The 17,015-nt window shown below is 40.9% G+C and overlaps 1 protein-coding gene across 1 annotated transcript; it reads left to right on the top strand.

Moving 5' to 3' along the window:
- The first annotated feature begins 860 nt into the window (after nucleotides 1-860).
- LOC143336651 (apolipoprotein B-100-like) lies at nucleotides 861-15,956 on the top strand. The gene is made up of 27 exons (XM_076756916.1): nucleotides 861-867; nucleotides 1,052-1,164; nucleotides 1,275-1,420; nucleotides 1,537-1,684; nucleotides 1,820-1,972; nucleotides 2,268-2,392; nucleotides 2,507-2,592; nucleotides 2,689-3,133; nucleotides 3,238-3,352; nucleotides 3,430-3,576; nucleotides 3,661-3,872; nucleotides 3,992-4,187; nucleotides 4,290-4,469; nucleotides 4,775-4,978; nucleotides 5,079-5,246; nucleotides 5,350-5,555; nucleotides 5,855-6,037; nucleotides 6,129-6,259; nucleotides 6,352-6,562; nucleotides 6,651-6,823; nucleotides 7,081-7,244; nucleotides 7,342-7,451; nucleotides 7,546-7,919; nucleotides 8,248-14,277; nucleotides 14,386-14,497; nucleotides 14,702-14,888; nucleotides 14,973-15,956. Exons 1-27 carry the CDS (start codon nucleotides 861-863, stop codon nucleotides 15,954-15,956), a joined length of 11,310 nt encoding a protein of 3,769 aa, XP_076613031.1.
- Nucleotides 15,957-17,015: the final 1,059 nt, after the last annotated feature.

The raw sequence follows: 17,015 nt of genomic DNA, 5'->3' as shown, positions 1-17,015 counted from the left end.
AAAAATAACCTAAGTAGTCAACTGAAATGTGCTGCTGTAGATGCAAGGTATCGCTTTAGCATTCACTATGATGACAGTTTCAGAAAAATGTGGAAGTATTAAGATACTCACACATCCACGTTTGTTTGTTCATCTACAAATTTGTGTGTGATCTAAGGCGAAATAATAGGATATTATTGGTGTGAAATTACCATTTTAAGATTAGAAGATAATATTCTATAGTTAAACTATTTCGTGCAGCAGGCTGCTTGAATGGATTCACATGTTCCTACTCCAAAATACACATTCTGAAATTTGCAGGTCGTTTTTAAGGAAAGCTTTATGAAACTAGTCGCCTTTGTCCTTCCACACGTACACAGACAGTGGACTTTGGAGCTGCAACAGCAATGTATGTAATTCTAACCAACCCTCCTTATGGAGCAACTTTGGTATAAAAGGCCCATGAGGAGGTTAAGGCCTCAGTCTCATCTGAGTACTCACCAAGGGAGCCCAAAGGAGAGAACTGCACAGAGCCTATGATGGAGGAATCTAAGCTCTGTCTTTCCCTCCTCCTAATCACACTTACCTTGACTTGTAAGTATATTCAAAATTTATATCATGTTAGTTCTGATTTGGAATACTATGAATGCAGTATATCAGTATAAAAGGGAAAAAAGTAGTACAAGAGTTTTCCTGCATGATGAAATAAAGTTTTACATCAAATTTTCTCATGATTGTCTTTACAGATGCCCAAGAGAAGCATGCAACCTGCCTGAGTGAGTTCCAGCATTTTGATTTTAATAATTACAGAACCAGAACATGATGCAAATGCAAATTACCCTGCAGCTGTTCAAGAAATTTACAACTGACACTCTTAGGTGATGAGAGGTAGATTGAACTTTAGTAGTAGTACAGTATATTCTCACATTCCTGTATCAAAACACTGTATAATGTCTTATGCATACAATATTTTTTAAAATCATGGATGAAATACTAAGGCAATCTTTTGCACATCCTCACAGTGCTTGCAGTGTACTGAAATCTGATGCAAAATCATTATCTTCTCCACCAGTAAACCAAAGGTACAAAGCCTACCATAAATATGAATACTTGTACGAAGCTGAGTCCTTGAATGCTGTCAATGGTGCTTCAGATCTCAGGAATGGACCCAAAGCCACTTGCAAGGTACATGCCACAACAGCTAAATTTCATCATTCTATATATTTTTTAATTGTGCATCATTTTCTTTCTAAACTGTATTAGCAGGGAAAAGCTAAAATAATCTTTTAAAACAGGTTGAAATTGAAGTACCTCAGACTTGTAGTTTCATTGTCCGCACCACTGGCTGTAGCCTGAGTGAGGTGGCCAACATGGATGCAGAGGGCAACCCTGTGTTCAGTCCCACACCCAGCTCTGATGCCTTTGCTGCTGAAATGGAGAGGTAAGTTACATGAATGGTTTTCTGTTATGTGGCACATCCAGGGGCATAAACACACTATTTGAAATGAAACGTATATGTTATACAATTTAATGGTAATAGTCTCACATTTTCTGTAGATATCCTCTGAAGGTTGTGGTTGAGGATGTGTACGATGTGAAACTGTACCCTGAGGAGGGTGAGACAACAACCATCTTGAACTTCAAGAGGGGTATCATCTCTGCTCTGGCTGTTCCTCTGCTGGAAGAGGAGAAGAATAAGAATATGGCAAGTCTCCTACTTACTACTGTACACTAAAAAGTAAAGATATCTCACTTGTATATGTGAGAACTGCTTCTTTGTGCACAATCAAAAAGAGTGGAACAGTAATGAAATGATATCTATGTTCTCAACCATTTCCAGCCCACTATCCACGGCATGTGCAAGACACATTACTCCATGGAAGCTAGAGAAGAGATTGCAACTGACATCAGCCTCACTAGGGATCTGTCCAGATGTGACAAATTCATCCCCATGAGAGATCACACCAGCCCACTTGCGCTTATCTCTGGCATGGTAATATATCCAAACAACACATGGATGGATCTGCTTTGAAATGATGATAAATTACACTAAATAATTTTTTTCCTAATGACAACCACTGCTGAAGTGATTTTTCCAACTTTACTTACTCACTCATCAAAATTTCCATCACTATAGTAATTATGTTTCTGATTCTGTAATCTATTTGTAGTGTTTATTTGTAGTGTATTGTGGCATGTAAGACTGACCTATAACAGTACAATCACATTCACAATGTTGTTAAATTCATTAGATAAGAATCTTAACAGCTGAATTCTGTGTCTTTCAGCACTACCCTCTTGCCCAGCTGGTCAGAAGCTCACAGACATGTAACTACAAATTCGACAATGAGAAGAAACACATGACCTCTGGGTCCTGCACTGAGAACCACATCCTCATTCCCTTCTCTCACAAGTAAATCCAACCTTGCACTACACTCCATCAAATGCTCTGTTACGTAAGTGTACATACTGATATGTCTTGTCCAAGAGATCTACAGTATTTTGAACCATGTGTTTCTTCTTACAGGGGAGAATATGGAGTTACCAATGTTGGAAAGCAAAGACTGACTCTGGTTCAGGTTTCTCCTCACAATGACAGAGTCTTTGACCACAGTAAGGCCATTTTTGATTTGTACTGTTTTGATTCATACTTGATTGGTCACTAAAGGTAACATCAGCTCATTAAATTAATGTTGCTTGTGTACATAGATGACAATATCAAGGGTCTTCACATGGACGCTGTTGAGGACAAGAGTGTTGTCCAGGATAAAGTTGCATGTCTGAACCTCCTGAGAGAATTGGCCACTCTGCCCGAGACCGAGGGTGAGAGGAGGGCCCACCTCTTCCACAAGCTTGTCACCATGGTCCGTGGAATGAAGACTGAGACCCTGAGTCCCGCCATTCCCGAGGCTCTTGCCGTGTCTCGTGTCCTGACCTACCAGGTTCTGGCCCAGTGTGGAACCCCTGAGTGCAGTAGTGCCATCATGCAGATCCTCAGGACTTTTGGTAGCTCTTCACTCGAGGTTGATGCCACTGTTTTTGCAATGGGACTCATGTCCAATCCCTCTGCCCTCCTGATCAATGACATGCTTGAGATGGCCAAATACAAGCCCAGCAAGCCCATCATGTATGCCCTGAGCAACACTGTCAAGAGGTGAGTGAAGTTAACCACACTTTATTCTGGCTAGAAGAATAGTTCTTTGTGTAGAAAAAGCTACACAGGGTTTAAATTGTATTTCGAACACTGCTGTTAAATAGGTTTTACAAAGCTGAAGGAAAACTGACCCCTGAGATTCACTCTGTTGCTGAGTTCATGGCTGCTCAACTGGGTGACTGCTCTGGTGACAAGGATAACACTTTCATGACACTGAGAGTGAGTAATACTTCTCTATAGATCAAAATTTTAATAACACCAATAAGCAGACTAAGAATGTGTACTTTCATTTTCAGGTTATTGGAAACATGGCTCCAGCTGTGATAACTGCTAGTCCTGCACTCAGAGCTGCAGTGATCCAGTGTGTGAACCAACCTGCAGCTTCCCCTGCTGTGCAACAGGCTGCCATTCAAGTGTACAGGTTGACTGCCGTCCCTGAAGAGGCAAGTTGAATTATTTCAAAGGTTTCACACATTATTGGAATAAATCTACTGCATTCTCATTTTATTTATCTCGCTTGGTTACAGGGGAGAGAGGTTCTCATGCAGGTGCTTTTGGACAGTGCCAACCCCATGCAAAAGCGTATTGCTGCATATCTGGTACTTATGAAGGACCCTCAGCCCACTGAAATTAATCAGCTGACTGATGTATTGCTCAAGGAGCAGGACAAACAAGTCAAGAGCTTTGTGATCTCCCACATTACCAACATTTTATCCTCAACTGAACTAGAAACACAAGAGTAAGTCAAAACAGTGGCAGTGTTATATTCTTAAAATTTGTTGTTTTAAACATGGTGAGTAGGTGTCCTGATTTTATCACAATCAGCTGTTTAACACTAATATTCATTTTTTTCTATAGCCTGAGACAGAAGATTGGTGATGCCCTACAGGGTAATGAGATTGGGACAATTATGGACCCAACCAAGTTCTCTCGCAACTACAAGTTTGGATCTGTGGAGGGCAACATGATCTTTGAGGGTACCAGCTACCTGCCCAAGGAGGCCATGCTTGAAATGACTCTGAAGGCATTTGGCTATGATATTGATATGATGGAGGTAAACATTCTGAGCTATATTTAGCAGAAATTGAGCTATGAGACAAATTTAAGAAGACGAGATGCAGAGACCTGATAGTAAGCACTAAGTTACCATTTACAGATTGGTATGGAGGGAAAAGGATTGGAGCCAACCATTGATATCCTCTTTGGAGATGATGGATTCTTCCCAGACACTGCCCTGAAGACAATGTACTTTGTCTCTGACAACATGCCACATAGGATTAACAAGATCTTGCAGGACATGCTGCCTGCTATGAAAAAGGACACAATGAAGAGACAGGTATTCAGAGAAATCTGTTTTGTATATATTAAATATATATAATATTTAATATTTATATAAATTATTCATTCATTCATTCATCTTCTTTACCCGCGCATCCCATTTCGGGGTTGCGGGGGGCTGGAGCCTATCCCAGCTAGCAATGGGCGAGAGGCGGGGTACACCCTGAACCGGTCGCCAGCCGATCGCAGGGCTATAATATAAATTAATATAATATTATTAAATATCTGATTAGTAATCATGAGTTTCGAGTTTTAAAAAATGTGATGAAGTTTGTAATATGTTCTGGACATTTACATGTATAGGCCACCCAGAACTTGATGAGGGAGATCGGGCACAACCTCAACAAACTGGTGCGGGAAGTGAAAGCCACACAATCTCCAGAGGCAATGGTTTACCTGAGACTTTTGGGAAATGAGCTGGGATATCTGAGGACCAATGAAATCACAGAGATGGCCTACTCTGCTGCCATGATGATTGACAACATGTTCAAGATTTTCCCGACTGATGTAAATAAAATCTTATGTTCATCTAAAATACTTGATAAATTACCTACGGTTTATCATATGAGTAATTTTTGTACTTTTGTGGGGTTTTTTTCTCCCACAGCTAATGAAGGCACTGATGACCAAGGCTGACAACACAATCTTTGCCCACTACATCTTCATGGACAATGAATTTTTCCTGCCTACTGTCACTGGTGTGCCTCTGAGGATTGCACTGTCTGGTACTTTCACTCCTGGCATCAAGGGTGGACTTAAGATTGCCCGTGACATGGTATCTTATCTTTAAAATTCTTTCCATTTATATGTTTTACAGCCAACTAACTGTAGGCTTTTCTATTACACAGAATCAACTTAAGTCTACTTTGTTTCCACAGAGTGAAGTTACCTTCATGCCCTCTGCTGGTATTGAGTTTGTAACTCAGATTGGCTCCCACATCCCTGAATATGTGAACTCTGGATTAGAAATGCACACCAACATTTTCCATGAAAGTGGGCTCAGTGCCAAGATCTCAATGGGACGTGACAATGTCAAGTTGACCATCCCCGCTCCAATGAGTCCTACAAAGCTCATCAAAATGACGTAAGCAGAGTTTGTGACCATTATCACATATGACAAGATTATCTCCTACTTGCAGTAGATTGTTAGCTAAACTTAAGCAAAAGTTGGCTACTATCAATGTTTGGAAATGGACAAGACATACAGTAGTCATAGACTGCTACACCGGCTTTTAATTAAAGTGTATGAGGAATTGCTCCCTACAGAGGATATGGTTAACTTTACTGACCACAAAATCAAATAAGATGTTCCAGGTCCAGCTATATGTACTTTGGCCTTAAATGACATTCTTATACTTGCATCCTTGTAACTTTCCAACACAGAAACACCGTGGTGGCAGTGACTGGATCAGAGGTGACAACCATCCCTCCTGTGGTGATGGACAAGGTTGATGTTAGTGAGTGCACTCACGTCTTCGCTGGAATGAAATACTGTACTGCTCTGCAGTACACTGATGCTTTCTCTCAAGAGCAAGCCCCATACTTCCCCTTCACTGGAGACAGCAAGTGAGCAAACCATTCCAAACAAACAGCAAATAATTGTCTTTAAAATAAATTATCTATGACTATTGGCTAATTAATTGAATTATCTGTATAGATTTGCTGTGGAGCTCCATCCCACTGGTGAAATCACTGAGTATACAGCCACAGTTGCCTATGAGCTCCTCAAAGAGGGTGAAGAGGGCCGACAGAAGGTTGACTCTGTGAAGTTTATTTTGAGGGCTGAAGGTAAGGTAACATTTTCTCATCTTAATTACTTAAGTGCTTCAAGGAGTTTAGTGGAGTTATATAATATTACTGTACTGATTGGACAACAACAGGTGTGGAGCCCACTGAAGCCAGAGCAATCATGAAATATAACAGGAGGAAGAATGTCATCACAGCTGACATCCAGATCCCTGACTATGATGTGGAGGCTGGACTCAGGCTGGGTGTTGTTGATGGAAACACCAAGGGGAAAGGAACTCACTCCATCTCTCTTGACTTTATAAACAAGAACATCCCTCAGCTCTCCCTGGTTGGCCGTGCCAAGTAAGAAACCCACCATAATTCCTCATAACATAACATTAATATCACCCTTGTAATCGAGAACATGCTAACTCTCTGTTACGTTGTTCAGTCTGAAGGCCATGAGGGAAGGTCTGGTACAAGTCCAACTTCTTGTCCCCTCAATCAGTGCTGATGCCACTGTCACAGCTAACCTGAAGCGTGATGAAGAATTGGAATTGGAGCTGAAGAGTGACATCAAGTTCTTAGAGACCACTTCGGAGCAGAAAATCGCAATGAAATATGGTACTATAAGTTTCCAGTTACTGTGTCTTTCCTGATTTCTTAGATACTGTCATATTTTTACTTCAGCCTGGGTCATAATCAGCTGGTTCAGGTCATTTATCTTACAGTGTCAAAAGTGACACTCATCCTTATTCCAGTTCTATTTGCAGACAAATTTGCTAACAAGATGGAAAGGATTTAGTAAACCAAAACCTAGACTGAGCATTGGAAAAATGTTTTCTAATGCTTCAGGGTTCTTTGCAACTTTTTCTTTACAGATAACAGCAAGTTGGAGATTGAATTAAAGTCAGATGTGAACTCTGACATCTTGGAAATCCTTCCATACACTGACGAGATGAAAAAGTATGGTAATGATGTGCTTGACATGCGGGTAGGGGCGACTGACATGACAGTCTGCCAAATCTTCAAAGCATTTGTGGAGGTATGAATCATTGATTTTACAGTGATTTGACTGACAGATGTTCTTTGATTCTTCATTGTTTGGAGAAAACATAAAACATATATTACTTATTCTTTAGGCAACAAACAACCACATGGAAAGGTACGCTGCTGATATACCTTACATCAGGAGCTTCAGAGTGCCTGATATTCCTGAGATGTCCCTGCCAGAGACACTGTTCCTAAATACGTAAGTCTAAAATAAGTCAGGAATTAATCAATAATTAACTCAGAAAGTGTTACTATTGAAAGTTTATTGATTTTTATCTTTTTGTTTATAACAGTAAGGCGAAGGCTGTCTACCACTTCAACAATGAGCGCTTCACCTTTGCTATCCCTCTCCCTCTTGGAGGAAAGTCAACAGAAGAGCTTAACTTCCCACCAGCTTTGACCACACCTCACATGTCTCTACCCCAGATTGGACTGGAAATTGTCTCAATGGAGATTCCCATCCCAGAGCTGGTTGTACCTGAGAGCCTTACTCTGTCTATCCCTCTTTTTGGCAAAGCTGAAGTTTCAACTCTAATGAGGAGTAACTTATATGACATGGAGGCCTCAATGGCTGTTGGCAAAGATGTAGTGGAGACACCAAGCTATTCAGCTAAGTTTGATGTGAAAGGAACCTCTCCACTTGACATCCTCTCAATAAAGATTGAAGGTACGTCATAGTAGATATCATTCCTGAATTTGGAAATTGCCCCATAGTTACCCTTAACTCAGTGACAATGATTTGTTGTTTACTCTTGGAAGAACAGTTTTCAGTTACAGTTTCTGACATTAACTGTTACAATAACAAATCGACTAACAGTTACAGTGTTAAAAGTGTTCTCTGAAGAAACTACTCTTAAATAATAGATTGTATATATTTTTTGTTAGTTATACTGTATATCAGCAAATTAATCTCTAAGTTTCGTTTAAAAAAGTCATCATAATATCTATGCAATTATCATTTATCAACCATCCTTTTTTCTTGTGTGTTTTGTTAGGCTCTGGAATGTTGAGCATCACTGACTCCATCAAGGCCCATTTAAAAAGTTCTTTGGCCCATAAATTCATTGAAGCCAGTGTGAGTATTGTTGAGGATGCAACAATCACAAACAAAATCAACATGAGATCAAGCAGCAAGATTGAAGCCACAAGCCCACTTGATGTCAATATCGCACTAGAGCATACTGGCATGGTTGGAATCAACACTGAAGAAATCTCTGCTGACAGCAACTTTGATGGAATGTTCAAGGCTGGACCTATGTATGGCAAGACCATTTCGACCCAGTCATTCACCATCGTCCCATTCAGGCCAGAGGCAACGATTGATTCTACTGTTCAATTTGACTCCACCATTCTTCAGGCCAAGAACACAATTGCAGCAACCCTTGCCAATGGTGAATTTTCAGTTGTGTCTAACACCAATGTCTTTGAAGATACCCTGACTCATGTTGCAGAGTTTTCCATCAAAGACAACAAGCTGTCAATGAAATGTGATGCAAATGCCCTTGCTCTTGGTATTAAGATCCGCAACCAGGCTGAAGCCTCTGCTGGTGCCGGTGAAGTCATCATGAGAATGGAGACAAATGCAGACCATTCTGAAAACCGTGTTTACTCTTTGCTGACTGCCTCTCTTGATGTCAGTGGTCTGGCTGTAAGCAGCGATGCCACTGTGAGGCTCCTTGACAGTGAGGCTACTCACAAGGCTACTCTGAAAATGAATAAGGACGGGTTGATCACACAAGGGACAAACACCCTCCAGAGCCCCCTGGCCCTGGAAAACACTTTCAATGCCGGGCTTGATGCTTCAAGGGCTACTATATCCATTACCAACAAGGCTGCAATGCGTGACATGAAGGTTGATAATGTCAACACTCTGACCATTACTCTCTCTAGCCTTGACTTCAACTCGAAGGCTCAAGCCACTGCAAGTGAGTATGCCTCTTACACTCATGATATCACCCTCGACTTGAAACCCTATACTGCTTCTGCAAATGTTAACAACAACCTGAAACTTCTGGCGGCCAACTTCATTAATGATGCCCAGCTGCAGGCAGAGCTGTACAAGATGGACCTGACTGGAAGCCTGAAAGCCATCTATGGTGAGGAAGAGCTCAAGCACACCTACGAGGTTACTTATGCTGATATGACTGCAAATGCAAAGTGCAGCACCACTGGAAAAGTCTTTGGAACTCACATGAGCCACAACACTGAGCTTGAAGTTGTTGGTCTTGCTGTCAGAATCACCAATGATGCCCGCTTCAACTCACAGCCAATGCGTTTTGACCACACCATCCGCTGCAGTATTGTTCCTTTTGATTTCAACCTCGATGCCGTCTTCAATGCTGATGGTGACCTGACTATGTATGGCAAGCACAGTGCCCAGCTCTATGGCAAGTTCCTCCTCAGAGCACAACCCCTGGCTTTTGCTAGTGCACATGAATGCAGAGCATCAGTAACCCAGCAGCTAAATAACGGTTTTACCCTTGAGACGATTATTGACAACACCATGGATATTGTTCTGTCGCACGTAGAGCAGAAGACGAGTTTTAGAGTGAAGTCTAAACTGAATGACCACATCCTCAGACAGGACATAAGTCTTTACAACACTGCTGAGAAAACTGGCATTGAGAGTTCCAGCACAATCCTCACAAACATCCTCAACATGGCCTCCACAGAGAACCAGGAATTTGCTATCTCTGGCATCCTCAAGTATGACAAGAGCAAAAATGGTCACATAATTCAGTTACCTATGATTGAAAGTCTTTCTACTTTCTTGGAAAGCATCAAAGGGCTTGTTGTACATGCTGCAGAGGCATTGCAAAACTATGTTAACAAGGGGGGCATCAGGACTAAACTTGAGGCACTTTCACAACATTTAAATGACTTTCTAGCTCAACTGGATATAGAAGGCAGCCTAATTCAGATGGAACAGCACCTAAATGATTTAACCCAAAACTATGTCATCTCCAAGGATGATGTTGAAGCCTCTTTAAGGAATCTGAAGGTTACTGTTGAGAAACTGCTGGATGATCTCACTGTTTATATGCAACACATTTCTGGTGTAATGAAGGACATTTTAGCTCAGTTCACCCTCCATGACTCCCTCATTCAGACCATACAGCAACAGCTGAATGTCATTAATGAGGAGTATGACATCAAGGCCATGATTGTGTATGCAATTGATACCATAAGAGAGATAATCCAACAGATTAACCTTGAAAACCTGAAGGGCAGCAGCATTGCATTCCTGCATGATATTGATGCAAAGTATGAAATCAAGACTCAACTACAGACAATCATGAGTGATATCAAACAAACAATTGAGACCTTTGACATGCAGACATTTGCTGCGGAGCTGAGGAGGTTAATTTCATCCATTAACTTTGAAGCTCATATTGAGCAACTAGTGAGTCGGATTCCCACAGAGATCTTCAGTGATATAACACATTACATTTGGCAAACAATTCAGAACCTTGACATCCTAGGTAAAATCAACACAGTCAATGCCAAGATCGGAGAGTTGATTGTAAAGTTTGAGGTTGACAGAAAGGTTCAAGTTATCTTGGAAAAGGTTGTGGAGCTCATCAGGCAGTTTAGAATTGAGGAAACCATTAGGGCTGTAGCCAACATGGTGAAGGATGCAGGCATTCCTGCCAAATTCATGAGAGTCTTCCAGAGTGCTCTAAATTACTTGAAAACAACTGATGTTAGGGATATAATTTCACAGTTAAATATATATATTGACATTATTGAGAAGAAATTGATTTCATTTGATTATAATGACTTTGTTGATCAAATCAATCGAATGATAGCTAAGTACGTAGCTTACATGAATGATTTGATCAGGTCTCTTGAAATCCCCCAGAAACTTGAGGCAACAAGAGATTTTGCCAACTTTGTCTTATCCTCTGTTCAAGGATCTGTTGAGCAACTGAGAGAAATTAAGATTGCAGAATTTATGAAAATTGTGAACGATATCTTTGAACAGCTTGTGTTGAGTAATCTTAGGGAATTCGGTGAAATTATAAAGCAGGAAATTATAAAACTGGATGTCAATGCTGAAATTACCTCTTATCTGCAGTTGGCAAGAAAGTGCTATACTGAGTTCCTAACTATTACCACTGATGTGTTCACTAGTATGGCTGAGATGATTAAGAAAGTGGAGCCTCAGCCAAAAATAGTCAGTGAGATATTGCAGATCATCGAGGGGCTCATTACTGCACTAAAGAGAGCTGAGCTAAACATGCCATCCTTCACCATTCCTCTCACTGATCTTGTTGTGCCTTCCCTGAAGTTCAGCATAGATAAGCTTCACCAGTTTGAAATCCCACCACAACTGGACATCCCTGAGTTCACCATCTTGGGCTTCCACACTATGCAAGCCACCACCATCTCAGCTAATGACATCAAACAGAGAATCATTGAGTTGATAGATTTTGTTCTCACCTTCAAGATGAAGATATTTAATATAGCTGCTTTGTTTGGAGACCTGACTGTGAACTACTTTCCAGCCTTGCCTGAGTTTTCACTTTCTGAGATGACTGTACCCGAGTTCTCCTTTCCCACTCTTCCACATGTTCCAGCAGAGAAACTTGTTAAAACTCTTCAACTGCCAACATTTAAACTGCCAGTCATTCCCAGGGAGATTGTGATTCCAGGATTTGGTAAACTGAGTTATGAGGTAAAAGTCAACTCCCCCATCTACACAATTAGGAATGCTGCTGAAGTCCAGACCTCTCTTGATGCAGACGAGACTCCTCAGCTGACAGCTTTTCTAACTTCTCAAGGGACATCTCTCAGCTTTGAAATCCTTAATTTCAACCTGGATTCTACTGCTCGGATTGTTGTTACCAACGGGGATCGTGTGGTTGCTGCTGAGAGCCTTAAGTTCAGTCACAATTTTCTTGCATTGGACCACCATGCATCTGTGAGATTTTATGACTTCTCAGCCCAGGCCTCAGCTAAGACCATGGTAAAGGTCACCACAACACCTTATAATGCTGAGCTTTTAAATGAAGCTTTCTTAGCTACCAAGGGTGGTTTATCTGTCACTACTGACACGTCCTATAAACATGTGCTCAACCTCCCTGTCTTGGGACTCACCGATGAGACATCTGCAACTCAAAAAGCTGTGGTCCGCCAGGGAGGTTCCTCTATTACAATAACTGTTGGAAACCAGGGTACTTCCACCTTCAACTCTCGTGACAGTATTCACAAGAGTGACCTGCAAGTCACAGTCAATCCAAATTCAGTCAAGTTGATCTTCAACAGTGACACAGACACATTCATTTTCAAGATGAGGCAGGCCATGAGCACTGAGTTTGTCAGCTTCAGCTACTTCAAGTTTGATATTCGCTCTGAAGCAGAAGGCCCTGCAATCAAAAACAATCTGGTAGTGGGCTCAGTGAATGCCAATCTGCATGACATGAAGGTTGAGCTGAAGGCAACCCATACCACAGATTTTATTGGTATTGTCAATGGTGCCCTACATAACGTGATTGATGTTGTTCTCTCTCCCAGAGAAGTTGTGTTCAGCTTTAAGAATAAGGGTAACACCAAGGTCAGTTTCAGTGATGCTCTTACTGCCAAAATTGATCTACAGAATGATTACTCTGCATCCTTCAGGCCTGACATGCAATATATGAATACTGTAGCTCTGGCCCGTCTTAATCAGGACAAACTTTTCTGGAACTTCACAGTAGAGAACAATAAGAGAGAGGTTGCTATCCTTAGTGCTGTAGAAGGGGAAGCAAATCTTGATTTCCTGACTAGGCCCATCAGCATTCCTGACATCTATATTCCATTTGTTGACTTACATACACCAGCTATTAGTGATCTTGACTTCTATGACCAAACCGGGCTGAAACACATTTTGACTACCACTGACCAGACTGTTGATATTGATGCAAAGATTATTTACCAGAAAAACCAGGCTGCCCCCCTTGTTGATATGATGGGTCTGATCCAGATTCCCTCTATGGGTAACATGATCACAGAGCTGTCCTTCAAGTCTGCCATCATTAATCTGAATGCCAATACTGGACTGTATGCAGAGGATGATCTTGTGTTCCGTCTTGGAGCTACCACAGCCTCTGTGTTTGAGGCTCTAAAAGCCAAACTTGATGGAACCACCAGTCTGACCACCAAGAGAGGAATCAAGTTGGCCAATTCCCTGTCCCTTGAAAATCGTCACATTGAAGGCACTCATGACAGCACCATCAGTGTGAGTACTGAGACTTTTGAAACTGCAGTCTCTGTGGCTACTGTTGCAAAGATTGCCCTGCCTATACTCAACCTGGAAGCAAACCAAAATCTGGTTGCAGACACCAAAACCAAAGCAAATGCTGTGTCCACCTTGAGTGTGAAGGGTGATTTCAACATCCCTGTGATCAAAGTTGTTGGAAAGACTGAGGCAGGCCACAGTCTGAAGTTGGATGGAACCTTTGAGTATGTTTCCATAGAGGCATCCACTAGGGCAAACGTGGATGGCACTGTGCTTGAGGATTATCTAGTTGTGGGACTCCTGGATAATGAGGTTAATCTGTATCTGAATAATGATGGCCTACGTTCCACCTCCAAAGTTATCGGTGATGCCAAACTTAACTATGGCACCACCAAAGTCATTGACATGGATGTAAATGAGAACCTTGCTGTTGAAGCCTCCCTGAGCCGTGTTTATGCAGTGCTGCAGTATACTGGCAACAATGAAGCAAACTTGTTCAATTACAACACCAATGGAAAGCATACTGCCAAGGCAACCATTGACTTTGCACCAACATCTTCCTTGACTGTGGATATGGAGATAGATATATCTCAGCCAAGCAACCTGGGTGACTTCACCATCTTTGAGAAAACTGTTGCTGAAGTCACCACTGTTCAGCAGAAGATGTCTACCAATGTCAAGTTTGTAAGCCCTCTGTACACCACAAACCTGGTAACTGAAGTAGATGGCAGAGCTCCTGTCTTCAAAGCCACCTTTAGGTCCTCTGCAACCTCAGCCATTGTCTTCTTGGAATATGACCTCAACTGTAAGTATTTTCTTCTTGGCATATAATACATTATATACATTATACATTTACATCTTAAACAAAAAAAGATTATTATAAGGTTTAACTGAAGTCAATTTGCTTCAACAGCTTCCATTACGATAAACTTTGAAAATGCTGGAGTAAGCCTTGCTGGGAAAGTGGTTTTCAGCCATACCGACCTGATCATGGACATTCAACAAATGCTCTCCCATACTCTAAGGTACTGTGTGTTTTATTTTGTGGATTTTACAGATGTAATTTGACCTGTTACTTTGAAAACACACATTTTTAATCAAATCCCAAGAAAAGACACCATATGATAAAATATATTTGTTGTTATTTCCTGTAAAATAGTTTTGTTCCTTGGGTAAAGTTGGCTTCTTTACTGTGAAAAAAAGTTAGTTATTCCTGCCTGTCTCAACAGTGATTCCCGTCTCACCTTGAATGTGGACATAACAAGCCCTGCCTTCACTGACCTGAAATGGCGTTATGCTGTCCACAAAGATGGACTCAGCACCACAGTTTCAATCCCATCTACTGGTTTCCTGGGTCTTCAGCTCCATGGCAGGATCCCATCTCAGATAAATGCCAGGCTTTATGGCCGTTATGCTGTAAGGATCTCATAAAGCTATTATATTGGCACAATTACAAAAATCAAGAGATTTACTCCTGATTTTGTTTTTTCTGTTAAACAGTCTGATCCCGGGAAGGATGTTGATATCTTCACTACCAGATTTTCTGCCAAGGATGCTTATAGGATGAATCTGAAGATGGTCTTCAACATGGATGCTCCTAACATCATGCTCAGCGGACTACAAGAAAAACTTCCTGCCATTACCTCTTGTTTGTCTAGCTTTGCTGAGAAATACCAACTGTTCAGATATGCTGCCAAGCTGAACAAAATTATTATTTACTATACTGAGGAGGCCCACAACATCGCAAACAACCATGCTCCACAACTAAGCCAGGTGTCCATCCTCTTCAGAAACACTGTTGTTCAGTATCAGAAGACTGTTCAGGTCTTCCTGGATGCTGCCATCAGGGTCCTGAGGGAGACCCATGTCAGACTGCCTGGCTCTGAGGAGATGATTCCTCTCATTGAGGTGCTCAATAAGATGACCAACAGCATTACAACTATGGTAGAGAAGGCAATCCAGCTGGTGACTGTTAATACAGAATATGCTTTCAGTGCTATAATTCGCATGATTAGTAAAATTCAGGTTACAATGCCCATTGGTGATGTCATGGCTGGAGCCAAAATAATTGACAAGATTAGGGACAGAGTAAAGGCTTTGCCTAATCATGTTGTGGATGTTTTAAAGCGCCTGGAGAGTCTAGACATGCTCCTGGAGAAACTGGGTGATACCTTAAAATTCATTGTAGACAAAGCTCAGGACTTTGTTGACAACACCCTAAAATCTGATGTCCTTGATGCCATTGCTGTCTACATTAATGCTTGCTATGACAAATATGCAAGCTTCATGAAAACAGTCACCAAGTATGCAAGCACAGCTCTGGACATTGAGTCTATGGATGGCAGCATTAATTACATCCTGGAAATTTTCAGATCTGTAGTGAACCAATTTAACCACACCATTACTGACTATCTGCAACAGGCTCCTGCTCAATACAGAGCTTATGTAAAAGTTAAGGGTAGAAAGCTTGAGATTAATCTTTGATTTCACCTTGACCAGTAAGCTAAAAGAGAGAAATGCTCCTATTTGAATTGCTGCAGTATTATCCAAACATAAAAGCATTCAAAACATGTTGAAATTTATTTAAAACAGATGGACAAATTCTAGAAGAACATAAAGTATCATGTCCAGCAGATATAACAACCCATCTGCCATATATGATGCAATTCTGATTTGTATGTCTTTGTGTTTGAATGTGGTGTGAAATAAAGTGTGTTTACTGAATATAGTTTTGCAGCAATTCTTTTTGCCCCCCCAATGGACCCAATCTTACCTGTCTCTGTATGGAAATGGTTAACTAATTAAACTGTAAATTACTTAAGTGTATAAAACACAATATATGCATGCACAAAACATTACTAGTCAAACATTTTTTAGAATGTCGCACTAAAATATATAAGAGAAAAAGACCCATAAAAGCTTTTTTTGCAATTTGTCAATCTGTCAACCTTACATTTAGATGTTATTTTTCAGCTTCTATCTTATTAATAAACTTTGCTTTAAAGTTTTAGAATATTTAGCATCTACACTGTACATTCACATTGGAGTAAAATACATTAACATGTAATTTTAATTACTTGGAGTCACTCCTTTTGACGGATGTCATTGTGTTTTCAATGAAAAGGGACATTTTAATACTAATATTGTAATTACATGGACCCCAATGAAAACAGACAAGTAGACCATGACAAATTCATCTAAAACTCTAAAACTGGCACATTTGCTCTCTGCACCTTGGATATCAGATTCATGAACAAGCCCACAGATTCACAGATGTAATGTCTATTAGCAACCAGAGGGGGTCACTAGAACATTTTCTTTTAATGCATAAAACTACTGTTAATGGCAGTGAGAGTCCACATGTTGGTGACTCAAGAAAAGATATGGGACCTGACTTTTTGTATTTCTTGGAGATGGGTTTGATAACCATGTCACCATTGTCAATGTGGCTGCCTGTCTTATCATCCTGTAGTTTCCCTAATGTTCATTACTCATTGGTATGGTAGCACATTCTGCTGCAAAAACCCAAACAGCAGAGATGCT

This window comes from Chaetodon auriga, chromosome 18, assembly GCF_051107435.1.
Source record: "Chaetodon auriga isolate fChaAug3 chromosome 18, fChaAug3.hap1, whole genome shotgun sequence".
NCBI classification, from domain to species: Eukaryota; Metazoa; Chordata; class Actinopteri; order Chaetodontiformes; family Chaetodontidae; genus Chaetodon; species Chaetodon auriga.
The sequence above is the reverse complement of the archived record's forward strand: the minus strand, read 5'-3'. Positions and strand labels throughout refer to the sequence as shown.